This window comes from Xenopus tropicalis, chromosome 2 (assembly GCF_000004195.4).
Source record: "Xenopus tropicalis strain Nigerian chromosome 2, UCB_Xtro_10.0, whole genome shotgun sequence".
In the NCBI taxonomy this organism is placed as follows: domain Eukaryota; kingdom Metazoa; phylum Chordata; class Amphibia; order Anura; family Pipidae; genus Xenopus; species Xenopus tropicalis.
Window position 1 is genome coordinate 141,144,827 of NC_030678.2, and position 13,809 is coordinate 141,158,635.

Sequence of the window (13,809 nt, forward strand, 5' to 3'; positions counted from 1 at the left end):
CCCCAGTAAGGGGCAATCGGCTGATCGGCGCCACTTACCGATCAGCAGTTCCAGGCGCCAGAACGGGTTGCAGTACTTCCTAGTTGCGCATCGATCCAGCAATCGGCATGGCCCTCCAGTAAGGGGCAATCAGTAAGAAACCCCCATGTACCGATCAGCAGTTCCAGGTGCCAACGCATCGATGGGGCAATCAGCAAGGGCCCTCCAGTAAGGGGCAATCGGCCCCAGCGGCGCTTACCGTGTTACCGCGAGTTACAGTTACTTCCTAGATGCGACTCGATGACGTCACGCGGCCGCCCGGCCGGAAGGCCGGGCAGACGAGCGGACGTCCACGGGGGGCAGCTGACAGACTTCCTTCAAATCCGTATATACCCGAGTATAAGCCGAGGATGACTTTTTAAGCACATTTTTGGTGCTGAAAAACTCGGCTTATACTCGAGTATATACGGTATGTATAAAACTGCTTTGGTTTTTTTGTCAGTGTTGCTTTTTACCCCTAGTCCGGCCCTGGCACAAAAGTATCTGGCTACAAGTAGCTCCGTTACCATAAAACAAAGAGTAAGCAAGGACAAGTCGCATATTTATTATAGTGTTTAAGCCAACATCACCATTGATGTTGCCCATAGCAACCAAATTAGCAATTACAATTGAATGGTCACCTACCTAGTTAGAAAACAAAAGCAAAGATCTGATTGATTGTTATGGACAACATCACTTGTGATGGTGGCTTACACACTATAAGAAATATGCCCCATAGCGTTATTGACTCCAAAATGGCTACTGAATCAGACCTTTGATAAAAGCAGCCTTGTAGTTACTAAGGCATCCATTGCTTTCTTGAAATCATATATGTATCTGTACATCAGGGGGAGATTCCGCAGCTCCATTTTTCATTGTTCTAACTGTTCAAACCCTTTCCTGTACCTTTCTGTACCTGAAGTTGCCTACTACAGGTTAGAAAAGCTTTGATTGGTTGCTTTAGGTAACTGAACTACATTACTAAAACAGTTCCGCTGTCACTAATCCACTCCATATAATATGAGGTAAAATGCAGTTTTCTTTTAGAGATAAGACAAATGACTTAGTAAAAGCCAAATATGGACACAATTATAATTTTCTCGAGTCACACATACAACTTTTAAAATAATAAATTGTAACCTTTTTTTGAGTGTTGAAGTGAAGATACTTACAGTTACTTGATCCAGAGTCATACAACTTGGGAACTCTAGGATGGCGAATTTTGATGTTAAAAGTAGCTGAATGTTCATCTGTCTGAAATTTTACTAAAGGAAAAAATAAGCACTGGTATAACTAACATGCAATTACAGACTGTTCTACATTTCAGTGAAAAGTTTGTGCCTTGTACCTGTTCTTCCCCTACAGGAATCTGCCCAGGAACCTACCAGGGAGGTTTTGTAAACCTTTCCCATACATGTCCTGTATGGCTTCACCTAAAGGAATATTGTCATTGGAAAATGTGTTTTTTTTACAACACATCAGTTAATAGAGTTTCTCCAGCAGAATCCATCATTGAAATCCATTTTTTTAAAGCGCAGATATTTTTTATATTTAACGTTGAAATTTCAAACGGGGCTAGCCATATTCTTCATTTCCCAGGGTGCCACAGCCATGTGACTTGTGCTCGGCCGAACCCCCGAACCCACCCTGGCGGATTCTGCCAAATCCCGAACCGAATCCGAATTAGCATATACTAATTAGGATTGGGAAGGGTTAAAATGCGCTGTGCGCAGCACGTGGGCAAAAAATGTTTCCCCCCTAAAATGTAACCCTTTCCGGATGCTATTTAGGATTTGGATTTGGTTTGGGACCATGGATTCGGCTGAAACCGAATCCATCAAAAAAAAGGCTGGATTCTGCCTGAATCCCGAACCGAATCCGGGATTCGTGCATCCCTAACATCAAATACAAAAATCACATGTGTACATACCAATGTCAGCTGTATTTGGATTAAAAATGGTGTTGGTGTATGAAATAAACTGGAGTTGGCGGTTCAGGTTGTCCAAGTTAGGGCTGGATAGTGTTATGCGCCTTTCTCCGGCTCCTTTAATGGTTACCCCCTCAACTTCGGCAGCAGTGTTAAATGTTCCCATAGTGGCTGATAAGGTCACCTATAAAAACAAACAACATATTGTACATTAAAGATATATAGAGATATACAAATCTAAATACAGTGTGGGATCTATTATCAATAAAGTATTTTCCCACAGATTACATAAATACATTATGTTTACCTTTCTTTAACAAAACAGCTATTAGCAGATATCAGAGATTTCTCAACTACTGCCTAGTTTTCAATTAAAAGCCACAGTCAGAAATGCAAATAACTACTTCCATGGTATGTTTGCTAATGAGTATTTGTTCTGGGTCCTTCATTAACAGTGCTGTATTTGTGTTCAAGAAGCATAGCACAATCCATGCTCTTTGGACTTATACGTGATTAAGCTAGGGACCACCTAGAACAGTTGTCACTTTCTATAGATGTACCTTCCACAATTACTCATTAATATCTGTGTTACAGGAGAACCCTCAGTGAATGTTCCAAGCTCCTCTAAGGTTGCAATGTTTGCCATCCAGCTTCCAGCACTGCGCTTATTAGTAAAGACCTTGCTGTATAGTCATTTCCCCTCATCTTGCCTCCTACAATAAAGCACAGCTAAAAAAGTAGATTTTAAAAGGCCCCACGCCCTACAGAGATATTATAGATATAAAAAGATTCACAGATGAGAACCCCCCCCCCATATGATTGTTGTATTTTTACAATTCAAATCTAAATGTATCAACAACAAAGTGTTGAATAATGCAATTTTGGGTTATTTACCTTGTAAACTTTTTTAAGGAAATCTTGGAGACTGAGCCCTACAAGAAAAAAGAACAAAAGTATTGATTCAGCCATGTAGTCCACAGAACTCTTTTTCCTAACTACGTTACCTTTTTCTGCAAAACTAGTATTCTCAAAAGCGGATACTTTCTGGCCCAAGTCACTGTCATATAGTGGAAGTGGATTCCTTTGAACAAGTGCCAGTGACCAATATTCCTACAATTCTAAAGTGACTTGGGACAGAAAATCTGTCTGGCTGTTCCACAGAAAATCCTGCTTTTTGGGAAAAGAATTGTCCCCAGGAAATCCGATACCCATACAGAATTTCAATCTTTTTGGAGTTAAAGACATCTACAACCTTTTAAAAAAGGTTGCTTAACTTTAAATTAACTTAAGGTATATTCATGATGTGTAAAAAGTGGAGTGAAGCATGTTGCCCAGGGCAACCAATCAGCAATTAGTTTCCACAGTTAGAAAACCAAACCAAATCATTTGATTGGCTATGAGCAACATCACTGGTAATGTTTCACTCCACTTTTTACACAGCATGATAAATATACCCCTTAGTATGATATATACATTGATATTCTGAGACAATTTGCAATTGTTTTTAATTTTTCACTTAGTTACTTAGCGTTTTGTTCAGCAGCTCTTCAGTTTGGAATTTCAGCATCTGGTTGCTAGGGTCTTTTTTACCTTAGCAACCTCGCCAGGGTTTTAAATGGGAGAGTGGACTATGAATATAATAAGTTCTGAACAGATAGATAAGTAATAAAAAGAATCAATACAATTGTGAGCTCACAGAGCAATAGTTATTGGCTGCTGGGGTCATTTGAAAGCTGGAAAGATGTAGAAGTGGAAGGCAAATAATTTGAAAGCTATAAAAAAAAATTAAGAAAAACCCACTGCAAAGTTGCAAGAAATAGGACTTTATCATACTGAGGGCACATGCCTCCCTGCTAGCATACCTCCTCCGCTTGACCAAACTAGGAATGCACCAGACCCACTTTTTTGGGTTCGGCTGAACCCCCAAACCCACCCTGACGGTTTCTGCCGAAGCCCGAGCCGAATCCCGAGCCAAATCCGAATCCTAATTAACATATGCTATTTAGGATTGGGAAGGGTTAAAAATCACGGCGCCCTTCCGAATTCTAATTAACATATGCTAATGTATGTTAATTAGGATTTGGATTCGATTCGGCCAGGGCCATGGATTCGGCCAAAACCGAATCCTTCAAAAAAAGGCCGGATTTGCCCCGAATCCTGAACTGAATCCAGGATTCAGTGCATCCTTAGTACAAAGACCTTCCAATTGCTGCTACCGACCACTGGCACTACCTGCACTAGTTCATATGCGCTCAGTGCCCGGCATGCCACCCCAACATCTTTGCCTAATAAATGATTATTTGAATTTAACTTTACACTACCATGACAATTATTGATGGCCTTTTTTACCTTTGAACTATTTAAAAAGGTATATTTAATCCTTATTGGAGGCAAAACTTTCAAATTGGGTTTAATTCATGTTTAAATGATTTTTAGTAGGCTTATAAAGACCCAAAAACTTCAACACAGGCGACAAAACCTACAAATCAACATGGGGTAGGGACTCACAGAATCTTTAAACAGGCCAGTAAAGGAAAAGTAAGCAATATAAATTAAAAAAAAAGGCTTAATAACAAGCTTTATGCTGGGGCACAAAATGCATAAGCACCAAAGGCTAAAATGGAATAGAAATAGAAGCAGTCTAGCTAAATAGTCATTTGCAAACAACAACCATGTGCTAATAAATGGACTCCTCCGAGGATGCTGGAAACAGCGAAATGCGTTAGGCGAACGTCACCTCCCGAGAGAGGAGAGACTGGCACTACTCTTGCAGGTTTGCCTAGACTCACTAAGGGACTCTGTTCGTTTAAACTAATAAAATGAGTTACACAATGGTTGCTGCCCATGCTTCTTAATATGTTTACAGAGAGACAACGGAAAGTCTATGAAGATATCTGATATGCTCCTAGTAGGATTCCATGCCCTGGGAAAGGGTAAGCGGGCACATTTTATTAAAAGGAGTGAAAGCACCATCACATGAACTGATAAAGACACGGGATGTGCGGCTACTATATTTGTGGTTGCTCTGTTACATAGTTACCGTTTGCCGTTTGCAAATGACTATTGCTTCTATTTCTATTGTCTTTTAGCCTCTGGTGCTGATCGGTTTTTGTACTGTATTTGAAGATCCAGATTGAGGACCTGGGAATTTGATCGGCAAGAGAAGGGGACTCATTATAGAGGGTTTACTTCTCCTTTGTTTAATTAATTATTAACAAAATGCATAAGGCTTGTTTGTAAATGTAACTATTGCCCCTAAAGTGCAAAATATCACATACAGTTAGCAAACCTCTGTCTATCTCTACCCGCTTTCTGGTTTCCACTACAGGTATGGGATTTGTTATCCAGATTATTATTTTTTCCAGATTATGGTCATCTCCCATAGACTCCATTTTAATCAAATAATTAAAAAATAAATGTCTCTGTAATTAAAAAATAGAACATTTTACCTGATCTCAAATAAGATAAAGCAATCCTATTGAGTTTATTTAATGTTTAAATGATTTTTAAAATAGACTAGATTATTAAAGTATGGAGATCCAAATTACTTAAAGACTTACCTGTACTCTTACTGTTATTTCCCTGCCATCCTAAAGCTGGCCTATGTACATGCTGATAAAATCATATGATATTCTGTACGTTGATAGTGGACTGATCTGTACTATAGTTATTGATTGGTTCATTGATTGGGCATGTTTAAAAATCTTAAATTACAATGCAACAAGTTGGCCAGTGCATTGTTCATTGGCAGATGAAGAAGTTGCTTTTCCAGTTTCACTTGCTTGGGATGTGTGTCTGAATGATTGCAATAATAGATGGTCTTTCTGTCTGATCAGCCAGGGGGGCTGGCCAAACAGATAGCATATGTAATTGTCCTCTGTATGGCCATCTTAACACAAACTTTAAGGTGGCCATACACGGGCAGATTTAAAATGCTGACTCGAGTCCTCTAGACTGATTTGACAGCTTATCTGCCTGTGTATGGCCACCCACCACGGCCCTACCTGACCAATATCTGGCCAAAACTCGGGCGGTGTCGATTGGCCAAGTTTGATTTTGTTAGTCAGATTGGGGACCACATCAGCAAATTGATACTGTCGTAGCTCTGACCACTTCTATCTCCATCATTGTAATTCAATTAGCCTGGTATGGCCCACCTTAGGTGGGCACATTTGGGAAAGTCTGCTCGTTTGGCGATCTCTCCAAAAAAGTGAATCTTATAATGTATGGCTACCTTTAGTCACAAGATAGGGAAGGATTTCACACTTATCTGTAATAAAAGGGCAACACAATAACAGGAACAGTTTAACGCAATAAATAGAAACATTGCATGTTTGCCAAGCAACTGATGATTCAGAATACCATGTGTGAACAGAACATTACTAATCCCTCACCTGGTATAATTATTGTCTTAAGCGGATGGACTTCAACCCCCTGTGTAGGATACTGCAGCGGAGAGTTGGCCTTTGCAATGATAAGCCTGTCTGTTGGATTGTGATACCTGAACATAAAACCAAAAAAGTTATGAAAAAATGATAATAGTAATAATCTGACAAAATACTGGACAAGATCTCAGTTTTCAGTAAGCCATAAAAAGTATTAAAATGACATTTTCTGTACATATTATGTACAATAGCTCTCTGGAATCTCTGACAGTATATCCAAGTAAAATAGGTCACATGAATACTAGAAATTAAGCTTTTCACAGGAAACAATACATAAGGAGGTTTCTAGACACCCTTGTTACATTTAAGGACAGTATTCTACAAAATGTGTGGCCTTGATCCTTCATCTCCGAAAAGGCCTTTCTACGCCCACCACATTTTAACCATCTAGGTTTTATTCTAGTTTTTACCCCACTATACTGCCTATCCTTGGTGCCTAGATACTACCTGTAGCCCCACGGATGCCTTCCCCCCCCCACACCACACTCCATATTGTTCCCCTAGGTGCCCTTCTGCTCCTTTCTTTTCTCAAGTTTTTTTAGTTCCCACCTTAATCACCTTTGTCTTCTTGTTCTCTCACCTTATATTATATTTCTTGTATTCCTGCTCTCTCCGTTTTTTGGTTTCATCAAGCTGGGATTCGTCAATAGATGAAGCAAATTCTACTGCGTAGGGCTTTCCAAAAAGCTCCTGTCTGAAAGGAACGTTCAGAGTGGCTTCGGCCTCACATTTGCAACTGTTCTTTGGAAGCAACCTGTGTGACAAGACAAATGATAATTACCCAGACTATCCCCGCTATAGAAGTGTGTGCTACTCATATCATTAGTCCAATTCAGGGCTGCCACCAGAAACTTCTGTACAACACAAGTGTGTACTACCAAAATCTTGGCCATGCACCTTGTGTGTTCGATATAAACAGCTCATATAAAGCTCTATAATAAGAAGTTCATATAAAGAGTTTCATTTATTAATGTGCTAATTAACAGTCAGTACATGAAATTTGCCCTTAGTGTAAACCCATGCTCCTTCCTGCCCCTGGACTGGCTGTCATTGCCTGATATGGAATCATGCCTGATATAAGAATGATGTTGCTGTGGGGCCCAATAACTATTCCCACTGCTGGAAAGTTCATTAAGGAGCTAACTCATATAATTCAGTGAAATAGCTTCCAGTAAAATACCTGACACTAATCAATAATAAGCAGTTTGTATAAATAGTTAAAATGAATAATTAATGTGCTAATAAGTCAGTCAGTTTACTGAGGGAAGTGGAATTTACCATAAGTTTTTTAATTGATTGGTGGTCAGTGGAGGTTGCCCCTGCCTGCCCCTGTAAAGCTTCTTGGCATTACGTAAAGGTGGCCATACACGCACCGATATTATCGTACAAAACCTCGTTTCGTACGATAATCGGTGCGTGTATGGTATGTTGGCGAGTCGACCGATATCGCAGGAACCTGCTGATATCGGTCGACTCGCCGATCGGACCAGTTGGAAAATTTTGATCGGGCGCCATAGAAGGCGCCTGACCAAAATCTCCCTTCAGCGCTGAATCGGCAGAAGGAGGTATTGTTTCTACCTCCTTACCTGCCGATTCAGCCCTGAATGGTGTGTGGCGGATCTTACGATGTTTCGTGCGACCGATGGTCGTACGAAACATCGTCAGATCGCCACGTGTATGGCCACCTTAAGTTAGGTAAATTTTTTTAGATAAGATAAGTAGGCAGTTTTTGTGGCAGTTACTTAAATTGCATAATTTTGACATAACTTTATATGTAACACACACAATTTGTGTAACGTTTGTGACCCAGCCAGGCCCCCTTATGGGAGAGGATTTTACTGGGCCCCCTCTTTCCCCCCAATGGTGGCCCAAGTCCAATTAGTACTATTAGGGGCTGATTTACTAATCCACGAACGGATCGAAAGCGTCCGAATGCGTTTTTTTTTCGTAATGATCGGTATTTTGCGATTTTTTTTGTCGCCGTCGCGACTTTTTCGTAGTCGTTACAACTTGCGCGAATTGTCGTGACTTTTTCGTAGCCGTCGCGAAAAAATCGGAAAGGTTTGCCCGCCGTTTACTAGCGCTCAATACAAAAAAGTGGTGTCAATTCGCGCAAGTCGTAACGGCTACGAAAAAGTTGCGACAATTCACGAAAAAGTCGCAACGGAAAATGTTGCAAAATGTTCGTTTCCAATCCAATTTTTTCCCATTCGGGATTCGGATTCGTGGATTAGTAAATCAGCCCCTTAGTGTTGATATTATTTTTTCAGAATACTATCTTAATATACTACCCAGAATATTATCTTAATAAAAGAAAAATCGCCAAACTGCAGATGTCATACACAAAGGTCATCATTTTCAGAATAAAATCGAACTGACTAATGAGCCTTATGGCACTTTGTGGTGCATATTTCAAAAGTCAAGGTTTATTTTCTCTGCTCAGTTTCAACAACAAATTGTGTTTTTTCCAACAATCATGAAATAACTGCATTTAACCACTGGAGGCAGTTTTTCTTTTAGACAGTATAACATGCCTAGTGGTAACATTAAACATTAACATTAAATGTAATCTATCTGCATTTGCTGATCAGAGGAACTTGTATTTTCTGGCTATATTTTCCCTACATATGCTCTTATCATTTTAACCTTTTGTCTCCTGCAGTAGCTTTTTAGAGCTACTCTTATTGTGCCACCATTAACCACTATGCATAGAGATATTTAGTGCTTGTGATTTCCAAGCCAAACGCTTGCACTAGGTGACTGCCAAAGCAAGCAGTTTAGTGCACCCTAGAACTCACAATGTCCTGCTGTGCCATTACCCTAAAAAAGCTGTGTGTACCCTGAAGAGAATTAGCTCTTTAAAAACGTGTATAAAACATGTGACATCGTAAAGGCAGGGTTTTTTTGCACTTCTACTACTTAGGCATTAAACTGTTGAACAGTTTAAACATATCTGCTAACCTACAAGGACATAGAAGTTGGGCTGTAGCAGCTATCAAAAAACTATATTGGGTAATGGGCATGGAGACATTCTCCATCCATCCAGTGGAAGGAACACTAACACTAACACTGGTTGGAGGGAGATACCATTTACAGAAGGCTACTGATTGTAGAGGCCCCCTGCACAGGACAAATAACCCCAGGGCCAGATCATTGCATACAGTATTAGATTAATGCCACATTTAAAAAAAAAAAAAAACTGGATCATTTTAAAAAGTCAACTGTAAAAGTGCCCAGGGAAACATTTTGTGCAGATTTACTTTAAAGGGATAGAATTCATCCCACTGGCACCTGTTCTGTGTATTTGTGAGTGCATGTTATATGTACACCCTATTATTATTTACATAAGAACTGCACATCAATTAGGACCCCAATGGTCCGTCTGTTTTCCTGCAATCCCATTTTGCCACAACTGTTACAGTGGCAAGGCTCTTTCTTGTCTTGGGCTCTGCAATATTTATATCCATTTTCCAGTCCATGCTACATTATCTCTCTCACATTTCTGTTACATCTAAATTTAACATTCCTTCACCTTTCCAACCTATGTTCTTTACCCCGTACCGAATAAAGGAATGAGCATGCCCCACCTCACTAATAAAGATTATTACAATAAATCAACACAATCTCATGCCATGTTCTGGAAGTACCATGCTTTACTTGCCATATGACGCAGGTGTTTTTTTTTAAAGTATATATTTTTTCTCTCATTAATCTTAATCTTGTACAGTGGAGCAGCAACATTCAGTATGCCTCTGAGACATCGCTGAAAGTAGACTTGATTACAGTGCCTTATGGTCTGCACTGTTGCACCATATGAACTATTATAAAGTTATTTGTATAATTAATACTGAAATCAATATCTGCACTCCTGTATCTGGTTCTGACTCCTAAAACAATGTAGCAAAAGACAAAAGAGTTGCTCAGCGCCTGGCAAAACCTTTCATGAGCCCAAGGCAGGACCCAGATCACCACACCTCCTGCTTGTCACCTTCCCTCTCGCTCCAACCCACTAACTGCACTCAGTAAATCTCTCTCATTTTCTCATTAACCATGTGATGTAATAAGCGGCTATTTGGGGCATGGGGAGGAGCGGGAGCTACAGACAAGACAGACAGGCCAGGTTGGCAGGCAGAAAATGTTGCTCTCCAGGCACGTGCCTCTTCTGCCTACCTCTAGTTCAGGACCTGAAGAAAAATGACTTCTGTTTTAATCATTTCTGATTTAATTATTTCAAAGGATACTGTGATCCCTGTATACAGCCACATCAACAGTAGTTTTTTAGTGAAGGGGAACACAGTGATTTTTTCATCCCTGTAATTTATACATAAAATCAGTAGTCCTCTCAGGGTAAAAGAAGGACAAACTGATATTGAAGGACACTTTGTTGAGACACCAGAATTATATGCATGTTTCAAAGTTTGAAAAACAATTACATGAGCTTTATGTCCCTAAGCCAGTGTTCCCCAACCAGTGGCTCGTGAGCATCATGTTGCTCCCCAACCCCTTGTATGTTGCTCCCAGTGGCCTCAAAGCAGGGGCTTATTTTTGAAATTCTGGCTTGGTGGCAAGTTTTGGTTGCTGTAGTCAGCCAGTCAATATAGGGGCTACCAAATAGACAATAACAGCCCTTATTTGGCACTCTTGGGAACTTTTTTATGCTTGCGTTGCTCCCCAACTTTTTTTAGATTAGAATTTGGTTCATGGTTAAAAAGGTTGGAGATCTCTACCCTAAGCACCATTTATATAGTGAATAATGTACCCCCATAGTAAAATATAAGGATATTATAAATGGAGTTTAATGACTATATGTAAGTATGTATATCTTTATTTATAAAGCGCTACTTATGTACGCAGCGCTGTACAGTAGAATACATTAATACAAACGGGGTTAAAGATAATGGATAAATACAAAGTACAACAATAAATACAAATAAATACAAGGTACAGTTGCAATAAGAGTCAGAAACAAGATGAACGAGGTTCTTGCCCCGTAGAGCTTACAATCTATATGGGAGGGGTAACTAACAGACACAAATGGGCAAATGTAAGTGCTGTAGGTCACAGTGGGTGACACTACAATATAAGTGCCAGTTCCCAGATCAGGTGCTGGGTGAGTGCTCCAAAAGGTAGTCTTTAAGTTTAGATTTAAAAAGACTGAGGGAGGATTCTCTCCGGAGGAAATCGGGGAGGGCATTCCAAATGTAAGGGGCAGCCAGGCAGAAAGGTTTAAGGCGGGAAACAGCAGTAGGAGTGGGGGGCGCAACCAAACGGTTGCTCTGCGAGGAACGAAGGAGTCGGCCAGGAACGTACGGAGACACCAGGGAAGAGATGTAGTGAGGAGCAGAGGAATGGAGGGCTTTGAAGGTTAGGAGAAGGAGTTTGTACACTATTCTTTGTTTAATAGGAAGCCACGATAAGGCCTTTAGCAGGGGAAGGGCCTGAACTCTCCTGGATGAGAGGAGGAGAATTCTGGCAGCAGTGTTTAATATAGACTGTAGGGGGGAAAGATGGGAGTTAGGGAGGCCGGGGTGCCTTCAATAGAGATAGAAAAGGGGGGAGTAGGACCAGGCTTAGGCGGAAAGATCATTAGTTCAGTTTTTGTTAGGTTCAATTTGAGGTGGCGTTGGTTCATCCAATTAGAGATAGCCAGGAGGCAGTTAGAGATATGAGTCTCATTTTCAACTGTTAATGAAGGGGTCGAAAAGTAAATTTGGGTATCATCAGCATACAGATGATATTTAAAGCCAAATGAACGGATAAGATCTCCCGAAGACAGCGTGTAGAGGGAGAACAACAATGGCCCAAGTACAGAGCCTTGAGGTACCCCCACATTAAGAGGAACTGGAGATGATTTTGTTAGCAAAGGAGACAGTGAATGAACGGTTAGAGAGGTAGGAAGAGATCCAGGATGCAGCCTGACTGCGGAGACCAATCGAATGCAGAATTTGCATCAGGAGGGAGTGGTCAACCGTATCAAACGCAGCCGATAGATCTAGGAGGATTAGTACGGAAAAGTGACCATTGGCTTTGGCAACCTGAAGATCGTTTGTAACTCTGCACAGCGCTGTCTCAGTAGAGTGTGCAGGCCGAAAGCCAGATTGCAGCGGGTCCAGTAAATTATGTGCATTTAGAAAGTTAGTGATACGGGAGAAGACAATGCGCTCTTAGATTTTGGAGGCGAGCGGTAAAAGCGAGACAGGACGGTAGTTAGAGAGACAGGCCGGGTCCAGCGTGGCCTTTTTAAGGATGGGCTTGACACAGGCCTGTTTGAATGAAGAGGGGAAACTTCCAGAAGACAGAGAAGAGTTGAAGATATGAGTAAGAGCCGGAGTAAGCTCAGCAGCACAGTGTTTGAGCAGAGAAGAAGGCATGGGGTCTAGAGAGCAAGTGGTGAGCGGAACTGACAAAAGAAGCCGGGAGACTTCAGAGCCAGTTACGGGACCAAATGAGCTAAGACATGCAGAGGGGGGCTGAGGAAGGAGGAGCTGGTTCGTATTATTAGAAGGGGGAATTTGATTGCGGATGGACTCCACTTTGTTCAGGAAGAAATCAGCAAAGTCCTGGGGAGAGTGCATAAAGTGAGGTGATGGGTCTGCAGAAGGGTATTGAATATGGAAAATAGGCGTTTAGGGTTGGATTTATTACTGTTTATGAGGGTGTTGTAGTATTCCTGTTTAGCCTTTGACAGGGCAGAATTGAGGCAGGCCAATAGGAATTTATAGTGGATAAAGTCTGCTTGCGTACGGGATTTTCTCCACATACGTTCCGCAGACTTCGTACAGCGTAGGAATTTGGTTTGCACATTCAGCCAGGGGCGGGGGTTTTGCACCCGAGTGCGCTTAGGCTGAAGGGGTGCAAATAAGTCAATTGTGGAGGCTAGAATGCTGTTGTACTCGCTAACCAGGGTATCAGGGTCAGACATCTCATTAAAGGAGGAGAGACTGGACCTGAAAGAGCGAGTTAAAGCCGGAAGATCTACGTCACGTGTGTTTCTAATTAATACAGTGGGGGAAGGAGCAGGTTGGGAAGGAGAGTGAGAGACAGAAAATGTAACCAGGTGATGGTCAGAGAAGGGGAAGGGGACACTGTTAAAATCCGAAAGGGACAGATTTTTGGTAAAGACTAAGTCCAGAAAGTGGCCATCCTTGTGAGTCGGAGCATTTGTCCACTGCTGGAGCTCAAAAGAGGAGGTTAGGCGTAGAAAACGTGAGGGCCAGGGTTGCGAGAGGTCATCAATGTGGGAGTTGAAGTCCCCAAGGATGATTGCAGGGCCGTCAGTAGAGAGGAAAAAGGAGAGCCAGGTTTCAAAATCAGAGAGGAAGGTAGCAGGGGAGGAGGCTGACGGGGGCCTGTAAATGACAGCCACCCTTACATAGAGAGGATGGAAGATCTGAATGGCATGCACCTCAAATGAACTAA

At 41.4% G+C, this 13,809-nt stretch overlaps 1 protein-coding gene across 4 annotated transcripts in view; it reads right to left on the reverse strand.

The window, feature by feature from the left end:
- Window positions 1–13,809, reverse strand: part of b4galnt1 (beta-1,4-N-acetyl-galactosaminyl transferase 1) — an 83,913-nt gene that overhangs the window by 11,908 nt on the left and 58,196 nt on the right. For all 4 annotated transcript variants that reach the window (NM_001126696.1, XM_012956466.3, XM_012956468.3 and 1 more), the window contains 5 exon segments: window positions 1,191–1,283; window positions 1,949–2,129; window positions 2,840–2,877; window positions 6,340–6,446; window positions 6,971–7,144. In NM_001126696.1, the coding sequence (NP_001120168.1) occupies window positions 1,191–1,283; window positions 1,949–2,129; window positions 2,840–2,877; window positions 6,340–6,446; window positions 6,971–7,144 (593 nt within the window).